General features: G+C 38.5%; 1 protein-coding gene across 2 annotated transcripts in view; it reads left to right on the top strand.

The window, feature by feature from the left end:
* Positions 1–21,189, top strand: part of LOC306876984 (sodium leak channel NALCN-like) — a gene marked incomplete at its 5' end in the record, with an annotated part of 117,945 nt that overhangs the window by 62,306 nt on the left and 34,450 nt on the right. For both annotated transcript variants that reach the window (XM_079428483.1, XM_079428482.1), the window contains 4 exons: positions 3,821–3,988; positions 7,686–7,877; positions 9,025–9,162; positions 13,066–13,140. In XM_079428483.1, the coding sequence (XP_079284609.1) occupies positions 3,821–3,988; positions 7,686–7,877; positions 9,025–9,162; positions 13,066–13,140 (573 nt within the window). The remainder of the gene's footprint in view (positions 1–3,820; positions 3,989–7,685; positions 7,878–9,024; positions 9,163–13,065; positions 13,141–21,189) is intronic.

The following is a 21,189-nucleotide window of genomic DNA, read 5'->3' as shown; positions in this document are numbered from 1 at the left end:
GAGCATTAACTTTTAGGGACAGACCCCGGATATTTCAATTCTGAACACAAGGTGAGATTTTGCATGGAGCCCCAGACCGAGGGAGATTGACTGTTAATTTTTGCTTCTTCCATTTGCGAATAATCACACCAACTGTTGTCACCTTCTCACCAAGCTGCTTGGTGATGGCCTTGTAGCCCACTCCAGCCTTGTGTAGGTCTACAATCTTGTCCCTGACATCCTTGGACAGCTCTTTGATCTTGGCTATGGTGGAGAGTTTGGAATTTGATTGACTGATTGATCCTTTAAGAGAGTGCTCCTAATCTCAGCTCGTTACCTGTATAAAAGATACCTGGGAGCCAGAAATCTTGCTGATTGATAAGGGATCAAATACTTATTTCACTCATTAAAATGCAAATCAATTTGTAACTTTTTTTGAAATGCGTTTTTCTGGATTTTTTGTTGTTATTCTCTCTCACTGTTCAAATAAACCTACCATTAAAATTATAGACTGATCATTTCTTTGTAAGTGGGCAAACGTAAAACAAAGAAATATATACAGTGGTGTGAAAAAGTGTTGGCCCCCTTCCTGATTTTTTATTTTTTTGCATGTTTGTCACACTTTTAAATATTAATCAAAGATAACACAAGTAAACACAACATGCAGTTTTTGAAGTTTGAAGTTTTTTATTATGAAGGGAAAACAAAATCCAAACCCACATGGCCCTGTGTAAAAAAAAAAAAGTGCTTGCCCCCTAAACCTAATAACTGGCTGGGCCACCCTTAGCAGCAACAACTGCAATCAAGCGTTTGCGATAACTTGCAATGAGTGCAATTTTGGCCCACTCATCTTGGCAGAATTGTTGTAATTCAGCCACATTGGAGGGTTTTCGAGCATTAACTGCCTTTTTAAGGTCATGCCACAGCATCTCAATAGGATTCAGGTCAGGACTTTGACTAGGCCACTCCAAAGTCTTCATTTTGTTTTTCTTCAGCCATTCAGATGTGGATTTGCTGGTGTGTTTTGGATCATTGTCCTGCTGCAGAGCCCAAGTTCGCTTCAGTTTGAGGTCACGAACAGATGGCCGGACATTGTCCTTCAGGATTTTTTGGTAGACAGCTGAATTCATGGTTCCATTTATCACAGCAAGTCTTCCAGGTCCTGAAGCAGCAAAACAGCCCCAGACCATCACACTACCACCACCACCATATTTTACTGTTGGTATGATGTTCTTTTTCTGAAATGCTGTGTTACTTTTAAGGCAGATGTAATGGGACACACACCTTCCAAAAAGTTCAACTTTTGTCTCGTCAGTCCACAGAGTATTTTCCCAAAAGTCTTGGGGATCATCAAGATGTTTTCTGGCAAAACTGAGACGAGCCTTTATGTTCTTTTTGCTCAGCAGTGGTTTTCGTCTTGGAACTCTGCCATGCAGGCCATGATTGCCCAGTCTCTTTCTTATGGTGGAGTCATGAACACTGACCTTAACTGAGGCAAGTGAGCCCTGCAGTTCTTTAGATGTTGTTGTGGGGTCTTTTGTGACCTCTTGGATGAGTTGTTGCTGCGCTCTTGGGGTAATTTTGGTCGGCTGGCCACCACTGTTCCATGTTTTCGCCATTTGTCGATAATGGTTCTCACTGTGGTTCGCTGGAGTCCCAAAGCTTTAGAAATGGCTTTATAACCTTTTCCGGACTGATAGATCTCAATTACTTTCTTTCTCATTTGTTTCTGAATTTCTTTGGATCTCAACATGATATGTAGCTTTTGAATGAATGAATGAATGATGCATTTATATAGCGTATTTATTGTGTATTGCTGTACACCCAAAGCGCTTTACAATCATGTGGGGGGGGTCTCTCCTCAACCACCACCAGTGTGCAGCATCCACTTGGATGATGCGACGGCAGCCACAGTACAACGGTGCCAATGCGCTCACCACACACCAGCTACAGGTGGAGAGGAGAGAGAAAGTCATTGAGCCAATCAAGTGTATGGGGATTATTAGGAGGCCATGATAGACAAGGGCCAGTAGAGGGAATTTGGCCAGGACACACCTACAGGTTACACCCCTACTCTTTACGAGAAGTGCCAAGGGATTTTTAATGACCACAGAGAGTCAGGGCCTCGGTTTAACGTCTCATCCGAAAGACGGTGCTTTTTGACAGTATAGTGTCCCCGTCACTATACCGGGGCGTTAGGACCCGCACAGACTGCAGGGTGAGCACCCCCTGCTAGCCTCACTAACACCTCTTCCAACAGCAACCTAGTTTTCCCAGGAGGTCTCCCATCCAGGTACTGACCAGGCTCAACCCTGCTTAGCTTCAGTGAGCAACCGGTCTTGGGCTGCAGGGTGATATGGCTGTGGCAAGGATTTTGAGGATCTTTTGGTCTACTTCACTTTGTCAGGCAGGTCCTATTTAAATGATTTCTTGATTGCGAACAGGTGTGGCAGTAATCAGGCCTGGGTGTGGCTAGAGAAACTGAACTCGGATGTGATAAAGCACACTTGTGTTTTAAATGGGGGGGTTGCAAACACTTTTTCACACCACTGTAAACCTATATAAATGTACATATTTACATATACCTATATAACCAATGTAAACATATAACTTATATAAAACTACACATAGCTTACTATACTTTAGATAAGATACCATGTAATATAATGCCATACAGTTTATTTTATTTTATGTCTAATTGTTGGGGTAAATTGAACAAAAATTATATATACAATACATACATATATATATATACACACACACACAATATATATATATATATATATATATATACAAAAATTACATTAATATCTTATAATTTTTAATTAAGATTTTAACTGGGACACAGCATATATCTGATGCCTAAAATGGATGCCCCAGATGTTACTAGTCACACCCTGATCACTCTTCATGCTCGGTGCTATGAGTGCTGCATAATTTGAATCCCACTGTGAAAATCTTCACGTCTTTTACAGATATTCAGTATCAAGATGCTACTTGATAATAAACTTTTCTGGGATGGGTTTTCTGCGCTTTCTTTGTCTTGGCAATGTTTATTGGTTTTAAAAGACACAATTTTGCACTGTTATCTTGAATTATGAGTTATGAGATGAAGCCAGGGCAGAAGAACCCTTATATTGTTATTGCACTCAAACGCATCAGTAGATCAGATTTTGCTGAAAGCTTATATATACATATCCTCATCACTTGCTGTCGCCTTAAAAACCCTGAGATTAAATCAACTGAGTGACAACGTGGGCGCAAACAGCTTGTGGGCAACTCTCCATTTTAGCGCCGGGTTGGTATGTGTATGTGTGTATATGTGTCCTGTTTGCCACGCACTGCCTATGCAATCAGTATGCAGGTGGCACAGTGGGAACAAAGACAGATAGAGGAGTGTGGCCACCCGCCCACTCCAAGCTGAAAGACAGAGATAAGGAGGAAGAGGCACCCCACATATTCACAGACCGATCCATCTCATCATTAATCCTACACTGCTCTTTATTTGGATCAGACCAAATGGGGGAAAACTGGGGAAATACTACTTTTGTTTTCTGTCATCTGTTGACATTCCCATGCCTTAATGCATCTCACTAAGATTGCATTTATTTCCCATTACGTCCTTCCTATATATTGTATCTTATACCATGAAAAAGCATAGTTATTTTGAGTGGAAATGGTTCTTCAGCCCTCTTTGTTTGAATGTGCATGTATTCACATACGTGTTCCCTTTGCAAAAACCAAAGGCTCTAGGGATACTTAAAAAGCAATTACTAAGAAATGGAACATCTCTCCATTATTATGCTTCCTGCCTCTCATTGTCTCTTTCTGTCATTTTCAGGTCGCGTTCACTGTGCTGTTTGATTTGGAAGCCCTGCTGAAAATCTGGTGTTTGGGCTTCACTGGTTACATCAGTTCCTCTCTACACAAGTTTGAGTCTCTGCTTGTGGTGGGCACCACCCTGCACATCTATCCTGATCTCTACCACTCGCAGTTCACCTACTTCCAGGTTAGAGATTCAAAGACAATCTAGAACTAGTCATTATTGAAATTTATCGTACAACTACTCAAGCAAACCTGCAACATGTTCCAGAAATCAACTTATGGTGTGGTGTTGGAAGCTTGTGATGTGAAACCAATAAAACCATGTTACATTTTAGTAATGTCTGATAGTAGAAACTTAGTTTGAGGTGATTTGATTTGATTTCTCATCCACATTGTCATCTGCCAGCATGTTACCATGCTAATTTTTAGACAAAGGTGCCCTGTCATACACCTAGCGTGTTTTTTGCTAGTCTCAGCCCGACGCAGTTATCATTTTTATGTCCTGTGCCAGGTTGTTTAAATAGCAAATGCATTTGCGCCCATTTGTGCGCTCATGGGCGTGCTGGTCTGAAAACGAGGTGTGTTCAGGCGCATTGTTGGCACGTTGCTATTTTAAGGCAACTGAAATAGACTACACCATTGACCAACTTAAACCTGGTCTAAAGTCAATGGAGCAGTGTTTTTTTTGTTATTTAAAGAGCGCATTAGTAATATGCGCCTATAGGCGGGTCCACAACGTGCGTACACTCTGCTTATTACACATACAGCAACGCGCAGCAGCACATATACATGCCAAATATGAAATATTAAAGGATTACAATGTAAAAGATTATTATTGTGTAGGCTACATATATATAAAAATGCCTACATGTCGTAATGTATAGTCATTGCATGTATCAGGATCAGGCTACCTCTGCTCGCCAGAGTATGTGAGCGGAGTGGAGCGTCAACAATTTCCCCTCCGCCCTCTGAGCATTTAATAATCACTCTGCTCCAGCTCCGCTCCGGGTTCACCATTTCCCAGTCCCGCTCCACTCCTCGCTCACTGATATCAGAAACACTGCACCGCCTTTGCTCTGCGTCTAAAGTATATCAGTATGTTTGAAATATCACAGTTCTGTTCATAACATGTATTAACAAAATAAAATAAATAAAATAACAGGAGAGTTTCAAAGTGGCTTATTGGAACACTAGTGTGCAAACTTTTTTCCTACCACATGACAAGCTAATAACATGGTTGTCAGCATTAAAAGGTATAATTGCTGCTTTTTGTGGTGCAAATTTTGTTTGTGACAAGTTTTCAACAATTATTTTACCTACGGATCGATGCATTTCTTAGAGATTTCTGCTCATTCAAAATCGGATACAGATGAAGTAGCACTGTAAGATTACATTTGTTTGAATGCATTATTGAGAGAGCGATTGCGTGTGAATAAGTGTTGTAGTACTTGTTTAAATCATGCTTTCAGCTGAAAATATTCAGTATCTAGAAGGAACAAACTAATTCTTTGAGAACTATAACATCACGTCATAACGTCATTATAGCCCTCACATTCTTTCTGATTTGAGTGATCCTTCTCTATCAAGCTAGCTAAATATGTTTAACATGTGAATTCTTGCTAAATATGCAGTTATATTTCAGGCCGTTGGCATGAATTGTACTCGTGATGGAGCGGTGATGGAGCACTCTTGGAGTCAGAGAAAACCACGACACTCCGACTTTTAAAAAATCCGCTCCTCGCTTTAGTCAAAATCACACCGCTCCACTCACATACTCTGTTGCTCGCGCATTAGCAACTCTGTTTCCTCTCTGGAGACTCGTTCAGTTTTTGCGCTTGAAAATTCTGCCGTGTAAATAGCAAATCTGCCATAGCACGAGCGCAACTGGCTCTTAAAGGGAATGGGAAATTAGACTGATTGGTTTATTGCATATTATGCCCAAAACACACCCATTACTCATTAAAAGAATAGGGACAACCCTTTTAGACCATGCACCGGGCGCGCAAACCATTTTTCCCGTCGTTAAACTAGTAAAAGTGGATTCGGACACTCCCTAAGTGCACCTGCGCCATGCACTTTAGACCATGCGCTTAGATTGTTAAAATAGGGTCCAAAATGACAAAATATGGTCTCTGTAGATCTCAAATTAGTTTCCAGACATTATTGATTCTGATGGTAACATTTTGACAAATTACGTTATTTTTACTGAGGCCATGACACGTACAGCCACAGCATTTGTAAAAGGCTCCCTGCATGAGTGCAGCACCTGCTAGATTCTGAGATGCTAATCATGCACTAATGCAGGGTAATAACGCATACTGGTGGCCATGGCGGAGCTGTTTTCATATATCTCCAGGCAGCTGCAGGGAATGGGAATGGATGAAGCCCACTCACGTTGACAAGCCTCATTAAGGACACAACCTGCGCTCTCCCTCCAGTCTTCTCTCGGCAGGAGGGGCGGAGCTCCAGCCGTGAATATTCATATTCTCCCCTCATGTCTGGGCTCAGTATGAAGCTGCCATAAAAAAGACACATGATTCACCATGAGCAGTCACCATGTTCAATTTTATTTGTAAATAGCATTCTATATTTTTCCATCATTAGTGAAATGAGTCATTGTCACAAATAGCAATGTCTGGCTTCAAACTCATATTCTAAAACTTTTTGAACATAATTACTTCTTTGCATTATTGAATGTTCTGTAATTGTTTTTTTACAACTTTTATCAACTTGTTCTACATTTAGGTGCTTGAAGATGGTTTATTTGTATCAGTGTAATTTAGGTACATATTGTATCAGCAACACATAGCTGCAAAGTGTGTAACAAGTTGAGGTCATAAGTAGACATAAACCTTGCAGAATCTGCTAAATGTTTATTCACACAAATAATTAAATAAGCTATTTTTAAGACTGTTCTAGCTTCTTACTAGAAAGACCAGTCATGTATTCATTGTTTTACTGTAAAGGTCAAACTAAGCCTTTGCTTTGCTTAATTTGCCATATTCAATAGGTCTTACATTTATGTTTCTGGAGAGCCTAATTAGTACTCGATTTACATTGGTTCTCAAGATATGCAGTAAGAAAACTCTTGTACATTACACAAAGTGTCCCCAAGTAATGTTTATTGTCTTCCTAGGAAGAATTTTCATTTATGTATTTGGAAGATCCTTTTAACTAAAGTAACTTTCAGTGTATTTAAGATATATATCATATTTACACATATTCATCAGCATGTGTGTTCCCTATGATTCAAACCCTTAACTGTCTGTGGTCTATTAGCACCGTGCTTTCCAGCTGAGCTACAGAAAACTGTGATTAAAATTTAACTGAAATAGAGTTGCAAAAATCTATATTATAACTAATGGTCAGCACCATTTGATGAGCATTGTAGTTTTAGATCTCTGAAGCAACAAACCCCAAAACAAGCACATTTGTCAATGTGTTTGTTGTGCAGAAAGACCTTCTCCTGAGGATTGCTGAATGATTTTTCTAGGTTTAAAAGTAACAACAGCAGGGGGACTCTCAGGTCACATTCAGCTAGAAGCAAATGGATCAATATCCATTCTCTGCTCGTGATCAAAACTCAACCTAGATGCATCATTGCTCAAATTTGTTGTCACCTAGAGTAATTTAATAATTGCTTGAGCAACAATGCAATTTGTAGCCAAGTTACTCTTGGAAGAACCCTATATCAGTGTTTGCTCATCAAAACTCAATAAAACAAACACCAATATGCTCCATTCATTTGGTAGTAGTTTTCATGGTAATATTGAAGTCAAACCTGTGTAATAAGATGCTTGTGTGGATGTATTGGTTGGTTGATGCTTTGATAAGTTGGTTTAAATTAAGAGAATTGAAATCTTCTTCCTTCTTACCTGCAGGTTTTGCGAGTGGTCCGTCTAATAAAGATTTCTCCGGCGTTGGAAGACTTTGTGTATAAGATTTTCGGTCCTGGGAAGAAACTCGGCAGTCTAGTGGTGTTCACTGCCAGTCTGCTCATAGTGATGTCTGCCATCAGTCTGCAGATGTTCTGCTTTGTGGAGGACTTGGATCGTTTCACCACATTTCCACGGGTAAACCTCCCTCTTTCTAGAGACACAGAAAATAGTTGTAGATCAAAAGATGAAGTGTTAAAATAATTTGGTCTTGGACGTAGAGGATAAAGTTCTGGAAATCTGCAAATTACAATTGGAGATTTTGGTATCTTGATTATTTTTATTTGTGATTTATATAGCTGAGATGTTAAAATACTTACAATCGTCACATCAGAAAAACACTGGTTAAATGTAGAGAAGAACTCAGAAACCAGCATGGATCAAAATATCTCTAAATCTATTATACTTCTTAATTTGTCAGCAGATGTAAGACGCCCTTCCAAGTTTTTGATACTATGTGCTCATAAGAGGGGTTCTCATTAGTGGTGTCTTTTTATCCTTCGTTATTAGTGGGACTCCACTGATCCCAATGCGTGCTGGGATTTGAAGGGGCTCACATAAACACCCGCTCATTTCCAAGGCGGGTGGCACGATAACCATTGAAGATAATGATGTTTACCCAGCTCCCTTGTCAATAGACCTGTTGCAAAATTATCTTCATCTGCAGTCACTCAGAGACAGTGTGACTGTGACCAGGCTTGGGACCAGCTGGGTTTAGACCTTCATTTGACTTCCATGATAAAAAGGCCATGAAAATGATAAAAAGGCCATCTCATATCTCCGTATGTTGCTGAGACCTGGGACGTACTGTTTTTTCTTCTTTCTTATTTTTATTTGCATCCATTTCAGTGAATGTTGTGTTCTGCCTTTTCTTATTTTTGTCGCTGCACTGTCAGTCCTTGTATATACATGAGAATATATTTAGGAAAAGCGACAAATGTAAAATTGTTACTCTGCCTTGTTAGTTTTCAAATTTCCATTTTGTTTTGATGACTGGAAAAGGCCAGGAGTCAGGACAATTAACGCCATCTATCAAATTCATGAAAGCGTACATCTGTTATGCCTATTAACTATTAAAGTTTTAGTTTAACCAGAAATTCACCCTTGTGTTATTCCAACTGCGAATGACTTTCAAAATATCCAGATGAGTCACTGAGGCCTGTCAAGCTTGTAAAGGACTTTTGTTGTTTTCTCATAAAAGAATAAAGAAATACAGGCTGATAAAATAAAAAATACAGACTGATCAAAAATACAGGCTGATGATTTCTCTTTTTCTTTCCTGCAGGCATTTATGTCCATGTTCCAGATTCTTACACAGGAGGGATGGGTGGATGTCATGGACCAAACTCTGGTGGCAGTGGGACAGATGTGGGCTCCATTGGTGGCCATATACTTCATTCTCTACCACCTGTTTGCCACACTGGTAAATATATTTTTTTGCTTTTTCTGTAAGATAAAACAAAAGGACTTCTTTAGAGTGCTGCAGTGATGACATATTTTTGTAGGCCAACTTATTTGTAGGACATCTGCGCTGCGCATGTGCGTTTGAGTTTCGCAAAAACCAACGTTTGTTTAATATGCTATACAGTATTTTGGTGATGCTATCCAAACATATAAATTAGTGGTTAACCAGTGAGTTTTCTGTGTTTCAAAATGTAGTTCTGGAAACTAAACAAGAAAAAAAATTACAGGTAACAGATCAACTCATAGTTGTTGCTCTGGCTGCTTTGGTGCAGGTTAAAACTATGGGAGCATGTGGTCATACGGTTTACATAAGATTTACTTAAAAAGATAGGTGTGATGGGACTTGTCTGAAGCCTGATCCACCTCATCACATTCATTTTCATTAAGGTATCCAATAAAGGACACCTGTTCAATGTGTTGCACATGCTCTATGTGTTACCAATTTCAGGGACATGGCAGCAAAGCAAATGCATCTAAAATGAAGACAGCTTGCATTTGTGTGGCTGAGAACTAACCAGACTGTTGGAAAATGAATCATCCTTCTTCCTCCCTTCCCTCTCTTGATCTTCTGGCTTACCTAGCCATCAAGAGAACATATTCAGAGATCTTGTAGCAGGTTGGATGTTAGTGAGAACAGTATTCCAACCTGTAATGGACAGTTTTGTGTAGTTTGAAGAGATGCAACACTCTATCTGATGTCTAAGGTACTCAGGTACTTAGTGTATGTGAATAAAGTAGTGTATGTGAATAAAGTGGATCAGTCTGTCTGTAGGACTTTCTGTAGTACAGCAGTTGAGTACTGCCTGCTATGTTTTCTTCTGGCAGCAATTGTTGTGTTCTTCTGTGCATATTGGCCAATAGGTGGCGGTAATAGTTTGTACTAGGGGTAAGTTGAGTACAAAGAAGTAAGGGAGTCTAATCATTCCCTCTGTTCTGCATGCGCTGTACAGTTATGATGTTGAAGTTTGTAAATTAAAGAATTCTTTATTTGGATAAGCCTCTTCATTGCTTCTTACTAAGGACATAACAAATTGGCGACGAGGTACTTTTGTTTTGAGAATGGGAGCTGTTTCTACTTTTCCCACACCATTTTTGCCTTGTCCTGGAGAACCAGCTATACCCTTCAATACGTGGCTACGGATGTTCCAGAATTATTTGCTTGTTGGTTGTGCTTCTGGGGAGGCATGGCCGGTCGAATCTTATTAATTGGGCTACATCTTCGTTTTGAAGGCAATTCAATTCTGCCAGCACTCACATCAGCTCTTGTGTTGCAATTGTTTGCTTTGACACCTCTACCTGCTTTGGGATGCGCAAAAGGCTTTGTGCACAAGGTCAAGATTTTGTCAGCTGTGGCTCTTGTTCGCCAGAAACTCCACCGCTTACCTTTGTCTGTTGAAGATGCAGTCAGTGAGGAAATACGTCGTCTTCTCGAGTTGGGTGTTATCGAGAGAGTCTCCCCAATAATATTAATACAGAAAAAGTCGGGTGCTATTTGTATGTGTGTGGACCTGCGAGAGCCAACAAGGCTGTATTTATGGATAGCTACCCACTACCACACATCGAAGAAATGTTGTCTTTGTTAAGAGGCGCGACTGTATTTTTCACTATCGATTTGGAAAGTGCTTACTTTCAGTTGCCATTACACGAGGAGAGCCGTGATCTGACTGCCTTCATAACACACAAAGAATCAGATTTTGCCGTGTACCATTTGGTCTTGCTTCAGTATCCTCCGCCTTTCAGAAAATGTTGGCAACAGTTTTACTGGGACTTCTGAATGTTGTCAATTACCTTAATTATATCATTCTTTGAGGGTGTACACAAACGCTCAAAGCCGTTGTTCAGCGCTTACAGGATGCTGGGCTGAAGTTGAATCTGGGTGGCTTTATATCAGCTTTACAGTATTTAGACGGGGAAATAGTTTGTCAATATAGTGTCATTCTCCTCTGGCCAGACAAAATCAGCAGTTTAAATCTAGGCTAAAGCAAAGGACTCATCTGGTTCCTGTGGTCTTATCCCGATGGCCGCCTTGGAGACGGGGTCTTCACTGGGGATCAGTCTCTGGGGCTCATCTAGGTGTCCTGGCTGTAGAGGTCATCTCTAGGTGCTGATCCACTATCTGATCTGGATACAGTCTGGATCTGGGTGGCTACGGTGGCCTCGGAATAAGAAACAGACTAATATTAGCGTAGATGCCATTCTTCTCACAATGTAACAAGTACATCAGGTGTTTTGGGAAGTGTTTCCAGTTCCGGTTGACCTAATTAATGCAGCCTAACAATCCTTTAACGGATTTGAATTATAGAAATGCGATAGTGTATTATGTGTAAGCCAGGTTAAAGAGATGGGTCTTTAATCTAGATTTAAACTGACAGAGTGTGTCTGCTTCCCGAACAGTGTTAGGTAGATTGTTTATTAAACGTGCAGAGCAACCACCCAATAAAGCATTACTATAATCTAGCCTCGAGGTCATGAATGCATGAATTGTTTCTGCATTTGACATTGAAAGCATAAGTCGTAATTTAGATATATTTTTAAGATGGAAAAATGCAGTTTTACAAATGCTAGAAACATGTTTTTCGAAGGAAAGATTGCTATCAAAAAGTACGTCTAGGTTCCTAACTGATGGCGAAGAATTTACAGAGCAGCCATCAAGTATGAGACAGTGATCTAGGTTATTACATGCAAAAGTTTTTGGTCCAATAATTAACACCTCTGTTTTTTTCAGAATTTAGCAGTAATAAATTGCTAGTCAACCAGTTTTTGATATCAACTATACATTCCGTTAGTTTTGCAAATTGGTAAGTTTCATCAGGTCGCGAAGAAATATAGAGCTGGGTATCATCAGCATAACAGTGAAAGCTAACACCATGTTTCCTAATGATATCTCCCAAGGGTAACATGTAAAGTGTGAAAAGTAAGGGGCCAAGTACTGAGCCTTCAGTTACTCCATACTGCACTTGTGATTGGTATGATACCCACAAATTGATAGCGGTCAGATAAGTACGATTTGAACCATGCCAGTGCATACTGCAAAGATAATGAAATATTTGCACATGAAGTCTTTAGCTATAGATTTATGTTAACCATTTCTTGGCAATATCCTCAGTTGAGAACAAAATGTACTCTGGTAATTGCGCTATGGTCGTAATGATTTTTTTTCTTTTCGTTTGTTTGACTTTTGACAAGTTTGAGTGAGTGAGGAGCAGCTGTTTAAATTTGACATTTGAATGAGAGCGCACACTAATGACAGAACAGACCGAGCATGTAATCAAGACACGGCTGAATCATTTATTAATTTCCCATCACAAAAAAAAGAAAATATGATGAAGAGAAAAGACACAATGCCTAATGCATTTGAGGACAGCTTTAGACACCTCACATTTAAGAAGTGTCATTAAATATCAAAGCACTGATGACATCTAAGACACAGTTAGCTGTGATTGATTCACTACATTTTTGTTGTTGTTGTCCTGAGCATAAATCTATCTTTTGTTTGCTGTGTTTATGGTGAAACATTTTCGTTTTTCTTTGGCTCTGACATAGCATATTATTTTTCAAATACTATTTTTATTGTTGGATCATAACTACATCTTGGACAGAACTCATGTTTGTATGACAGATTCTGTCTACATCACCCCATGAGCACAATACACCTACTGACAATGTATGGCAGAGTATATTGAGGCCACATCACAGTGTTTATGCCCTGTTGATGTTCAGTTAAGATATGTGACTAATGAAAGAATTGCCTTAACAGCTTCAAATGGCTTATTTGTTTTGTCTAAACAGCCCTCTAAATGCATAAAAGTGTGTATTGGCAAATTGTAATGAAAGCTAAATTCAATATGTTCTTGTCTTTTAGATCCTTCTGAGTCTTTTTGTGGCTGTGATTTTGGACAATCTTGAGTTGGATGAAGACTTGAAGAAGTTAAAACAGGTAAGACATTGTTTTATTAATTTTGCTTATATTATACACCACTGTTTGAAAGTTTGTGGTCGGTAAAATTTTTAAAATGTTTTTGAAAGATGTCTCTTATGCTCACCAATGATGCATTTATTTGATCATAAATACAGTTTAAAAAAACTAATATTACAGTTATACAAAATAATTGTTTTCTGTTTTGAAATACAGTTTATTAATTTAACGTCAAAGCTTTTACTCCGGCCTTCATTGTCACATTATTCTTCAGAAATAATATGCTGAATTGGGGCTCAACATTTATTCTTATTATCAGTGTTGAAAATTGCATTTATTTGAAATTTGAAATAAAAATTTATTTGAAAGTCTTGTACTGAACAAAATGCACTTTCACTTTTGGTCAGTTTAATGCATCTATGTTGAATAAAAGCTTTTTTTTTTTTTTTTTTTTACAAATCACTGACACCTTTGAATTGTAATGTATTAGTTATTACATTTTGTAGTAGTCTTGGTTGGTAACATTTTAAATATTTAGACCTATCCTCCTAGTTTCCTGGGGGAATGACTCTGGAACAGGACAATTAGCAAAGCTGAATTAATACAACTTGTTAAATCCCTCCATTCACTGTCAGACCTACCCTAACTAATAAGATCTAGTTTAAAAGTAAATTAGGTTATAATATTTTCACAATGTGCTTCCTGAACTGTGGAATCACAATACATCCAAAAACATTCCTCAACAAGCATGATTATAGCCTTAAAAAAAGTTTAATCTGTCTTCCCTGCATTTGAGGCAAATCAGCAAACAGGGTGAGTGGTGTTAATTAGTACAGTTCTCCATCTTGTTCTCTGTCTATTTTTACCTTTTTGTGGGGCCGTGATGCGCAGGTAACGATGACTCATAGGATAATTAGCGTGAGAAAGCAAAAACAAGGCACCTTCTTCATAGGATGCAAATGAACTTCTGCTGTGGCCAAATATCATAGGAAATGGCTTTTGAAAGCAATTAGAGGTCGGATGTCTCTGTGGATAACAGCATGTCACCTCTCTCCTCGAGCACATTGGCAACATATTTCAGCAATTGTTGAAATTGTTGAGAGAGAGAGCGAGAAAGAGAGAGAGAAGCCAAAAGAAACCAGCAGGTCATCACAATTTGCATGATTACTTTTGCAATTTGTCATAACAACCTTCAGTGTTACGAGATATGCAAGGACAAAATGTAAAAGTAATAGTGTAAATTTAAAGAGGTGGCCACTGGTTTCCTGTGATTTCTCTTGTTCTCTGTGCTTTTCTTACTCTGAGTAAATGACATGAGCTGTGTGGTTCTTCAGTCCACCAGGCTGTCAAGCTCCAGGCATGTTCACATGCCCAGATCAGTTATCCCTGACACAGCTGACTGATCCACGGTTCCACCTGTAAAATTGCCTATTTTATAGGTGCTTCAAGCACAGATGGGGGCAATCCAAAAATAGAACGCTAGATTGTGATTGCTCTCCAAGAATACAGGTGGCTTTTTTAAAGCGCAATTCAACGGCTGACCTTAATTGAAGCAAAACCAGTTCTAGCTGATATGGAACAAATAACAGCCGGATGTGTTTTTGTCCTTTCCCTCACAGTGGCTTTATGACAGCTCTTCTAGGTTGTTTTTTCTTTTCATAGGCTTTTCCATTGTCACCTCAGAACCTCTGTCACCTTGTAATAAAGTCATCAGTAACTGTCTCCTAAAATGTTTGGCCACCTGCTAGATTGAAGGGTTTCTGAAAATGGATAATTAATCAAGACACTATATTTAACCTTCAGACTCTTACAGCCTCAGAACTGACAGAAATTTTTTGTAGTTGTTGTGGTTTGGCAGGAAATATTTTGTCTGTTTGATTAGGCTTAGCTTTGTGTCATTTTTAGTATGTCGTTGCATACTGAAAATAGAAACATTCATTCACTACTCATTTCCATTATACCATGAACAATAAACAATTAATTCAAACAATTAACCTAAGGTTATGATGTGTTATAATGTGTTATAATGCATTATTCTCATCAAAGCTTTATCCCTTTTAATAGCTCAAGCCAAACTTTACACAAACAATTATTTTGTCTTTTTATGACATGCTGAATGTGTCTGAAACAGCATTGAAATGTTCAACTAAAGGTAGAACAGTGACTGTTGCACAACATTTTCAGAAGCTATGTCCTGGTATTCCCTACATTATGAGGACCAAATGCCCCCGTAGATAATAGTAATACCAGTATATTTTGACATTGTAGGGACCTTTTTTTTAACGTCTATGGCAGGGTTCCTTAATTAGTTTTCGCCGAGGGCCGAATTCTGCCAACAATACCAAGCCAAGGGCCACTGATCTATATATATATATATATATATATATATATATATATATATATATATATATAAATAAATTATTCTTATAATTACAATTATTATATTATTGTTGCTTTTGTTAATATAGACACAAGATGGTCAGAAGATAAATATTCAAATATTTTCCCCAGTAGTCTGTTTTATTCAAACAATTATGAACATGTCTGCCATGCAAATCAACTGTTCCTGGTCATCTCCAGACTGGATCTCTTCTTTCCACTTTCCCTAACTGCAGATTCAATTATGAGATCTGTCAGCATTAATATTTTTACTTAGATTTTTTGGGGGGGATCAAACTGTAACATCGTGTGTCCCAACCAGATGTGACGCGACGCAATAAAAAGTATCTTATCCATGTAGTTTTTGTCCTAACCACCCGTGACAGCAACACGTGACAATAAGCGACACGGAATTCTATTTTATTATTGTTTTTTTTGTTGTTGTTTTTTTCTGCGACGTCGCGGCAGTAACAACATACAAAATATGACAGTGATAATCTCAGGTAATGATTATGTGCTTTATTCAATGTTAAAAGTGTCTAATGTGAGTTTGAATATTATTTTGCGTGAGGTTTATAGCCATAGTGAAAGCAACAATAGATAGTTTACCTCAGATCTTGAAAATAAATTAAAGCAAACTTAGGCTACGTTAAAACTGTAAACTCACTGCGAACCAACATCCATAACAAAGATGGTTTCACTCACTCAAAACTGTTCAGTCCATTCACATTTGAATCACCTATTTTCCGTGTCCACTTTTCTTTACTTCACACTTGCCATGTTTTTGATGTCACATAGTATCTACACTGGACTCGACAAAGCATTGCAAATCATTTGAACTTTGTGTCAGTACGTCATAAATAGAACAAGTCAGCAGTTTTCTGTCGGGGATTTGTCACGCCGTGCTGTGCCGCATCCAGTGTTGACAGTATCACTGATTATAATATCTATTGTATTTTGTTGCACCGCGCTGCTCGCGTCCGGTGTAGACATGATGTAAGTTAATGTCGCTTTCTGATGCTGCGTTTGAATTTTCATGGCACATTATTTGAAATGAGCGCGGGCCAAACATTGTTCCGGCCCACGGGAACAATGTTTTTTGTCAGCATGGTTTTTTATCATGTTTCATCAAGATATTCCATCTTGTTTCATACTATAAATGTCAGACATGACACATCTCTTGGGACAGGAACAGTATCTTGCTTTGATTGACAGCAAAGGCGTGGACAGTTCTAGAGAATTCTTATCTAGAGAATGTATCAGCGGGGCGGTTTTAAGGGTGTTGTTTTTTTTGAATGGTTTATTTAGATTCCACAAATAAACCTGGTGGTTTCATTTCACTCTCACCGCAGGATAGGGTAAGTGTTGAAATGAGTCTGGCCCTGATCTATCCTCCCACACTGTGATATTTTTGCCAAGAACAAAAATAACAGAAAAAAATTATTGTCTCATATACCTTTCTTCTTTTCCATTTTATATTATTTTGTAATTGTCTTTAGCAAATGTACAAACTTGGCACTTCAAGAGCCAAGAGAAATGACTGCTACACTGTCTTAAAGTCCCCCTGTAGTCAAATATTTTATCCCTTCAAAACTTATGTTTGAAAATCAAAATGACATATTTGAATGTTTTTTCTTGTGAAAATAATTTCTCATGCCTTAAAATAGCTTGAATGTAACAACACATTTACTTTCCTCATTTACTATACGCTGATCTATGAATATGCAAATTAGCCCCGCCTCCACTCAGTCACACCAGCCAGCGCCTCCTGATCCACTGAACAAAACAATGGCATAATAACACGGATAATGACTGATAAAACTATGTTGACTAGCGGACAACTACAGTGTAAAGTTAATTACTTGACGATGTTGTGTCCTCAAAATGCCTTTAAGACTGAATGCAGCTGTTTGTGATTCTTAATTCGCACCCGCGAGCATACGCTTGTGAAGTGCAGACGCCGATGCGGGAGAGGTGGGTCTGACTCCGGGCTACTTTTACACTGTTGCCACGGGTTATAATGCAAGTTAGCGGTTCTAAATTCACATTAAACCATGGCTTCATGTTTTTTTTTGCTCTAATTTATGTTTGGTTTTGCGCTGGTATTGGTATATTTTGCATGCTAATGATAGTAATCGATCCCTTGACGTGATTGGTTATTGGTTTGTGACGTAGCAACCCGAGGGCTGTTTCAAGCCGCATTTCTGTGACTGCCTTTGGGAAACTACAGTTTTAAGAAGAAAATACTCAGCAATGGTGTTGATTAATGGATTGGCACATGGTTTGTCTAAAAGCATATTAAAAACACCACATAGACAAATAAACAACAAAAACAACTTGATTTTCACCACAGGGGGGACTTTAACAAGGCATGACAAGTTTCCTGTGAAGAAATTTGCTGTGCAACCTTGCACAATACCTGCCAATCAGCCCATATTTGATATTTGTTTACATGTATATATGTAGGCTATTTGTTTATTTATTTATTTATTTGGGAGATTTCGCAGTTGGCAGGGCTACTCAGCACAGAACACCACATAAATAGAAAGTTTGTGTTGATAGTAACAGCATTTCATTAAAAAAGCTTTAAATAGAGAATCAGTATTGTTTGATTGTCCAATTGTGCCTTGAAACACTTTCCCAGTTCCCATACAGTGAGCAATGCTGGAATATTTATTTTCCATGAGCAGCCTGTTGCTGTATCCCTCTTTTATTCCCTCAGAAAATAGAACTGTTTTCACAGGGAAACATGTCTTCAGTCTGAAAGATCTAGAGGCGCTAAATGATGTTATGTGATACTGTGGTTCCTTAAGGCTCCATAAGAGTGATTCAAAACTCAGGATTTGCTTGTAGTGTTGTTTGTTAGACTAATTTATTCAGAGCTTTGAATGGGTCATATCTGTATTCATTGATAGTGACTATGATAACTGATCTTTTTGGCATACAGTAGCTGGCAGCTAAGAATGCAAATGTTCAAACCTAAAGTTTGAGCATCTATTATTAGACAACTGGCTCTGTGGAGACAGAGGACTGAAATGATGACTCATAACATGCTGGAACATCACAGAGATTCATTTTGGTAGCACTCCAGATGAGGACAGTGAGTGTTGCTGCTTCTGTGTACCCTTCAAGAGGACAAGAATTTTAAGTAAAAAAAATAGCATTTTAGGTGAATATGCAGTTTAAAAAATGTGTTTGAGTGGAACATTAGGTTCAGATAGCTGTCATATATGTAGTATATGACAAATTTAATTGATCTCCTGAAAGTTGTTTGCTGTCTGCTTATTTAAATTTATTTTATTTTATTTTATTTAAGAAACAATCTTAGGCTAGCTGGTTTAATCAGTTTTTGTTTGTTTGTGTGTTTGTTTTTTGACAGGGAAAGCTTAGAATTAGCCACAAATTGACCTGCATTTCACATCACAAAAGTTATCCAAGCAGAAAACAAGACCATTTTCATCCAATTTCTTTTCACATGTGCATTAAGCCTTACTCATACAAGATTATTTTTAGATTTGCTCAGAATAGTTTCAACAAGGATGGCCCTCTGTGAAAGAGAACAGTCCAACAGTGATGGTATATGCCACACAACAAGATAATCAATCTGATTTTCTTATGGTAACATTCGTCATAATTTGCTGATTGCAATACATGAGATTTATGAAAATGGCATGCATCTGTCAATACTGGCAGATGATTTGTCTTTATTTGAAGCAAATTTCAAAGCCACAGACACAAATGGCTTGGTGGACACAAGTGGATTAACAGGCATTGATGGATAGACATGGATTAGTGTTCTCGCTTTATGGCCACAAAAGGGCCGTTTTGACTCCACCCACAAGTCTCGACTCCAGGACAACTTTAGACACAGATTCTCTCAGCAACAGCACAGGTCACAGATACTCAGTGTTTTAAAACAGTAATATTGTAAAATATTGTTACATTTATATATTTTTGTTTTTATTTTAACTTTAAAATGTAATTTATTACTCTGATGGAAAAGCTGAATTTTCAGCAGCAGTTGTTCCAGTTCTGTCACATGATCACAAATCATTCTTTGGTGTTCAAGTACATTTTTCTTTTATTATCAACGTTGAAAATGGGTCTGCTGCTTAATATTTTTGTGGAAACCATGGTACAGTTTTTCTTCAGGATTCTTTGCTGAATAGAAAGAACATAAATAGATTTTTTGTGACAGCGTATAACTCTTTACTGTCAGTTTTGATCAATTTAATGTGAGTGATCCTTGAATCAATAACTCAATGGCCCATCCATAAAGACAGCCATTACTTAATTTCTGAATAAATCAGCAGTTTGAATGAATCAAATCAAATCGAATGAATGAATGAGTGAATGACCTATTCTATACGATATTTACTGCCACCTTCTGGCAGTTTTGATTTCTTATTTAGAGTATAATTTTGTTAAAGGTCTCATGACATGCTGTTTTTTGGATGCTTTTATATAGGCCTAAGTGGTCCCTAGTACTGTATCTGAAGTCTCGTTCCAGAAATTCAGCCTTGGTGCAGAATTTCAGCCACTACGAGCCAGTCCCAAAATGAGCTTTCCTTAAGACGAGCCATTTCTGTGTCTGTAGCTTTAAATGCTAATGAGGAGGAGAGAGGCGGGGCAAGGTGGAGGGTGGGTGTGTGTCCTACAGCTTGCGGCCACGGTACCATGCGCTAATGTTGACAGTGGATGTATCGCAATGGCTCGTAGACACGCAGTCCTTCAAGCTTTTCAGTTTGACCCAGAATCTGATCCGGATGGAGAAGCACCGGATGAAGAAGTTGCAACTCAGCGGCTACAACAGGACGTCTCCGAATGGTTAGTTTAAAATATTGTGTCTGGATACGGTCAGTGTTTCCCACACATAGACTTTACCTGGGCGGACTGCAACAATATCCACCGCACGCTGCCATCAGCTCCCGCGTCTCACACACACAAGCACGACTTTAGCACAATATTTAGTAACTTTCAGACCCTTTAGGCGGCTTTTTTCCCATAACGGGTACATACTAACAAACCTAGCGACTTAAAAAAAAAAAAAAAAAACGTTATCATTCAGTTGGAAGATGTGAAGATGTCTCCAGTACTGCCCCGCGAGCGCGAGGTCTCTCTCCCGGCGAAGTGTCGCCTCTCTCGGTGTCTGTTCTGAGCAGCGAGCGGCAGAGAAGCAAAACGAACAGACCACTCAGATCATTAGGATCGAGTCAGTTAGAAATACCAAGGCTTCACACAAAACAAGGGGAGTCTGCTTTTAGCTATTATGCGGCCCGCAGTTGGAACCAGCTTCCAGAAGAGATCAGATGTGCTAAAACATTAGCCACATTTAAATCAAGACTCAAAACTCATCTGTTTAACTGTGCATTTGTTGAATGAGCACTGTGCTATATGTCCGAACTGACTGCAGTGAATTTTATGTATAATAATTTTCTTTAAATTTATTTTAAATCAATTTCTATATCATTTTAAAATTCCTTGTTTTTATTATTTTTATTTCCATGTTTTTATTGATTTTTAATGTCTATTTCACTTTCTTTTATGTAAAGCACTTTGAATTACCACTGTGTATGAAATGTGCTATATAAATAAACTTGCCTTGCCTTGCCTTGCCTTGCTTTCAGTTTGCCTTAAAGCAGCAGACTCGTCAATAAATAATTTACAAAACAGTGCTTACAAGCACTTGTC

The sequence above is a fragment of the Barbus barbus genome (assembly GCF_936440315.1).
Source record: "Barbus barbus genome assembly, chromosome: 11".
Taxonomy (NCBI): Eukaryota; Metazoa; Chordata; class Actinopteri; order Cypriniformes; family Cyprinidae; genus Barbus; species Barbus barbus.
Note: the sequence above shows the minus strand (reverse complement) of the source record. Positions and strands in the feature narration are given on the sequence as shown.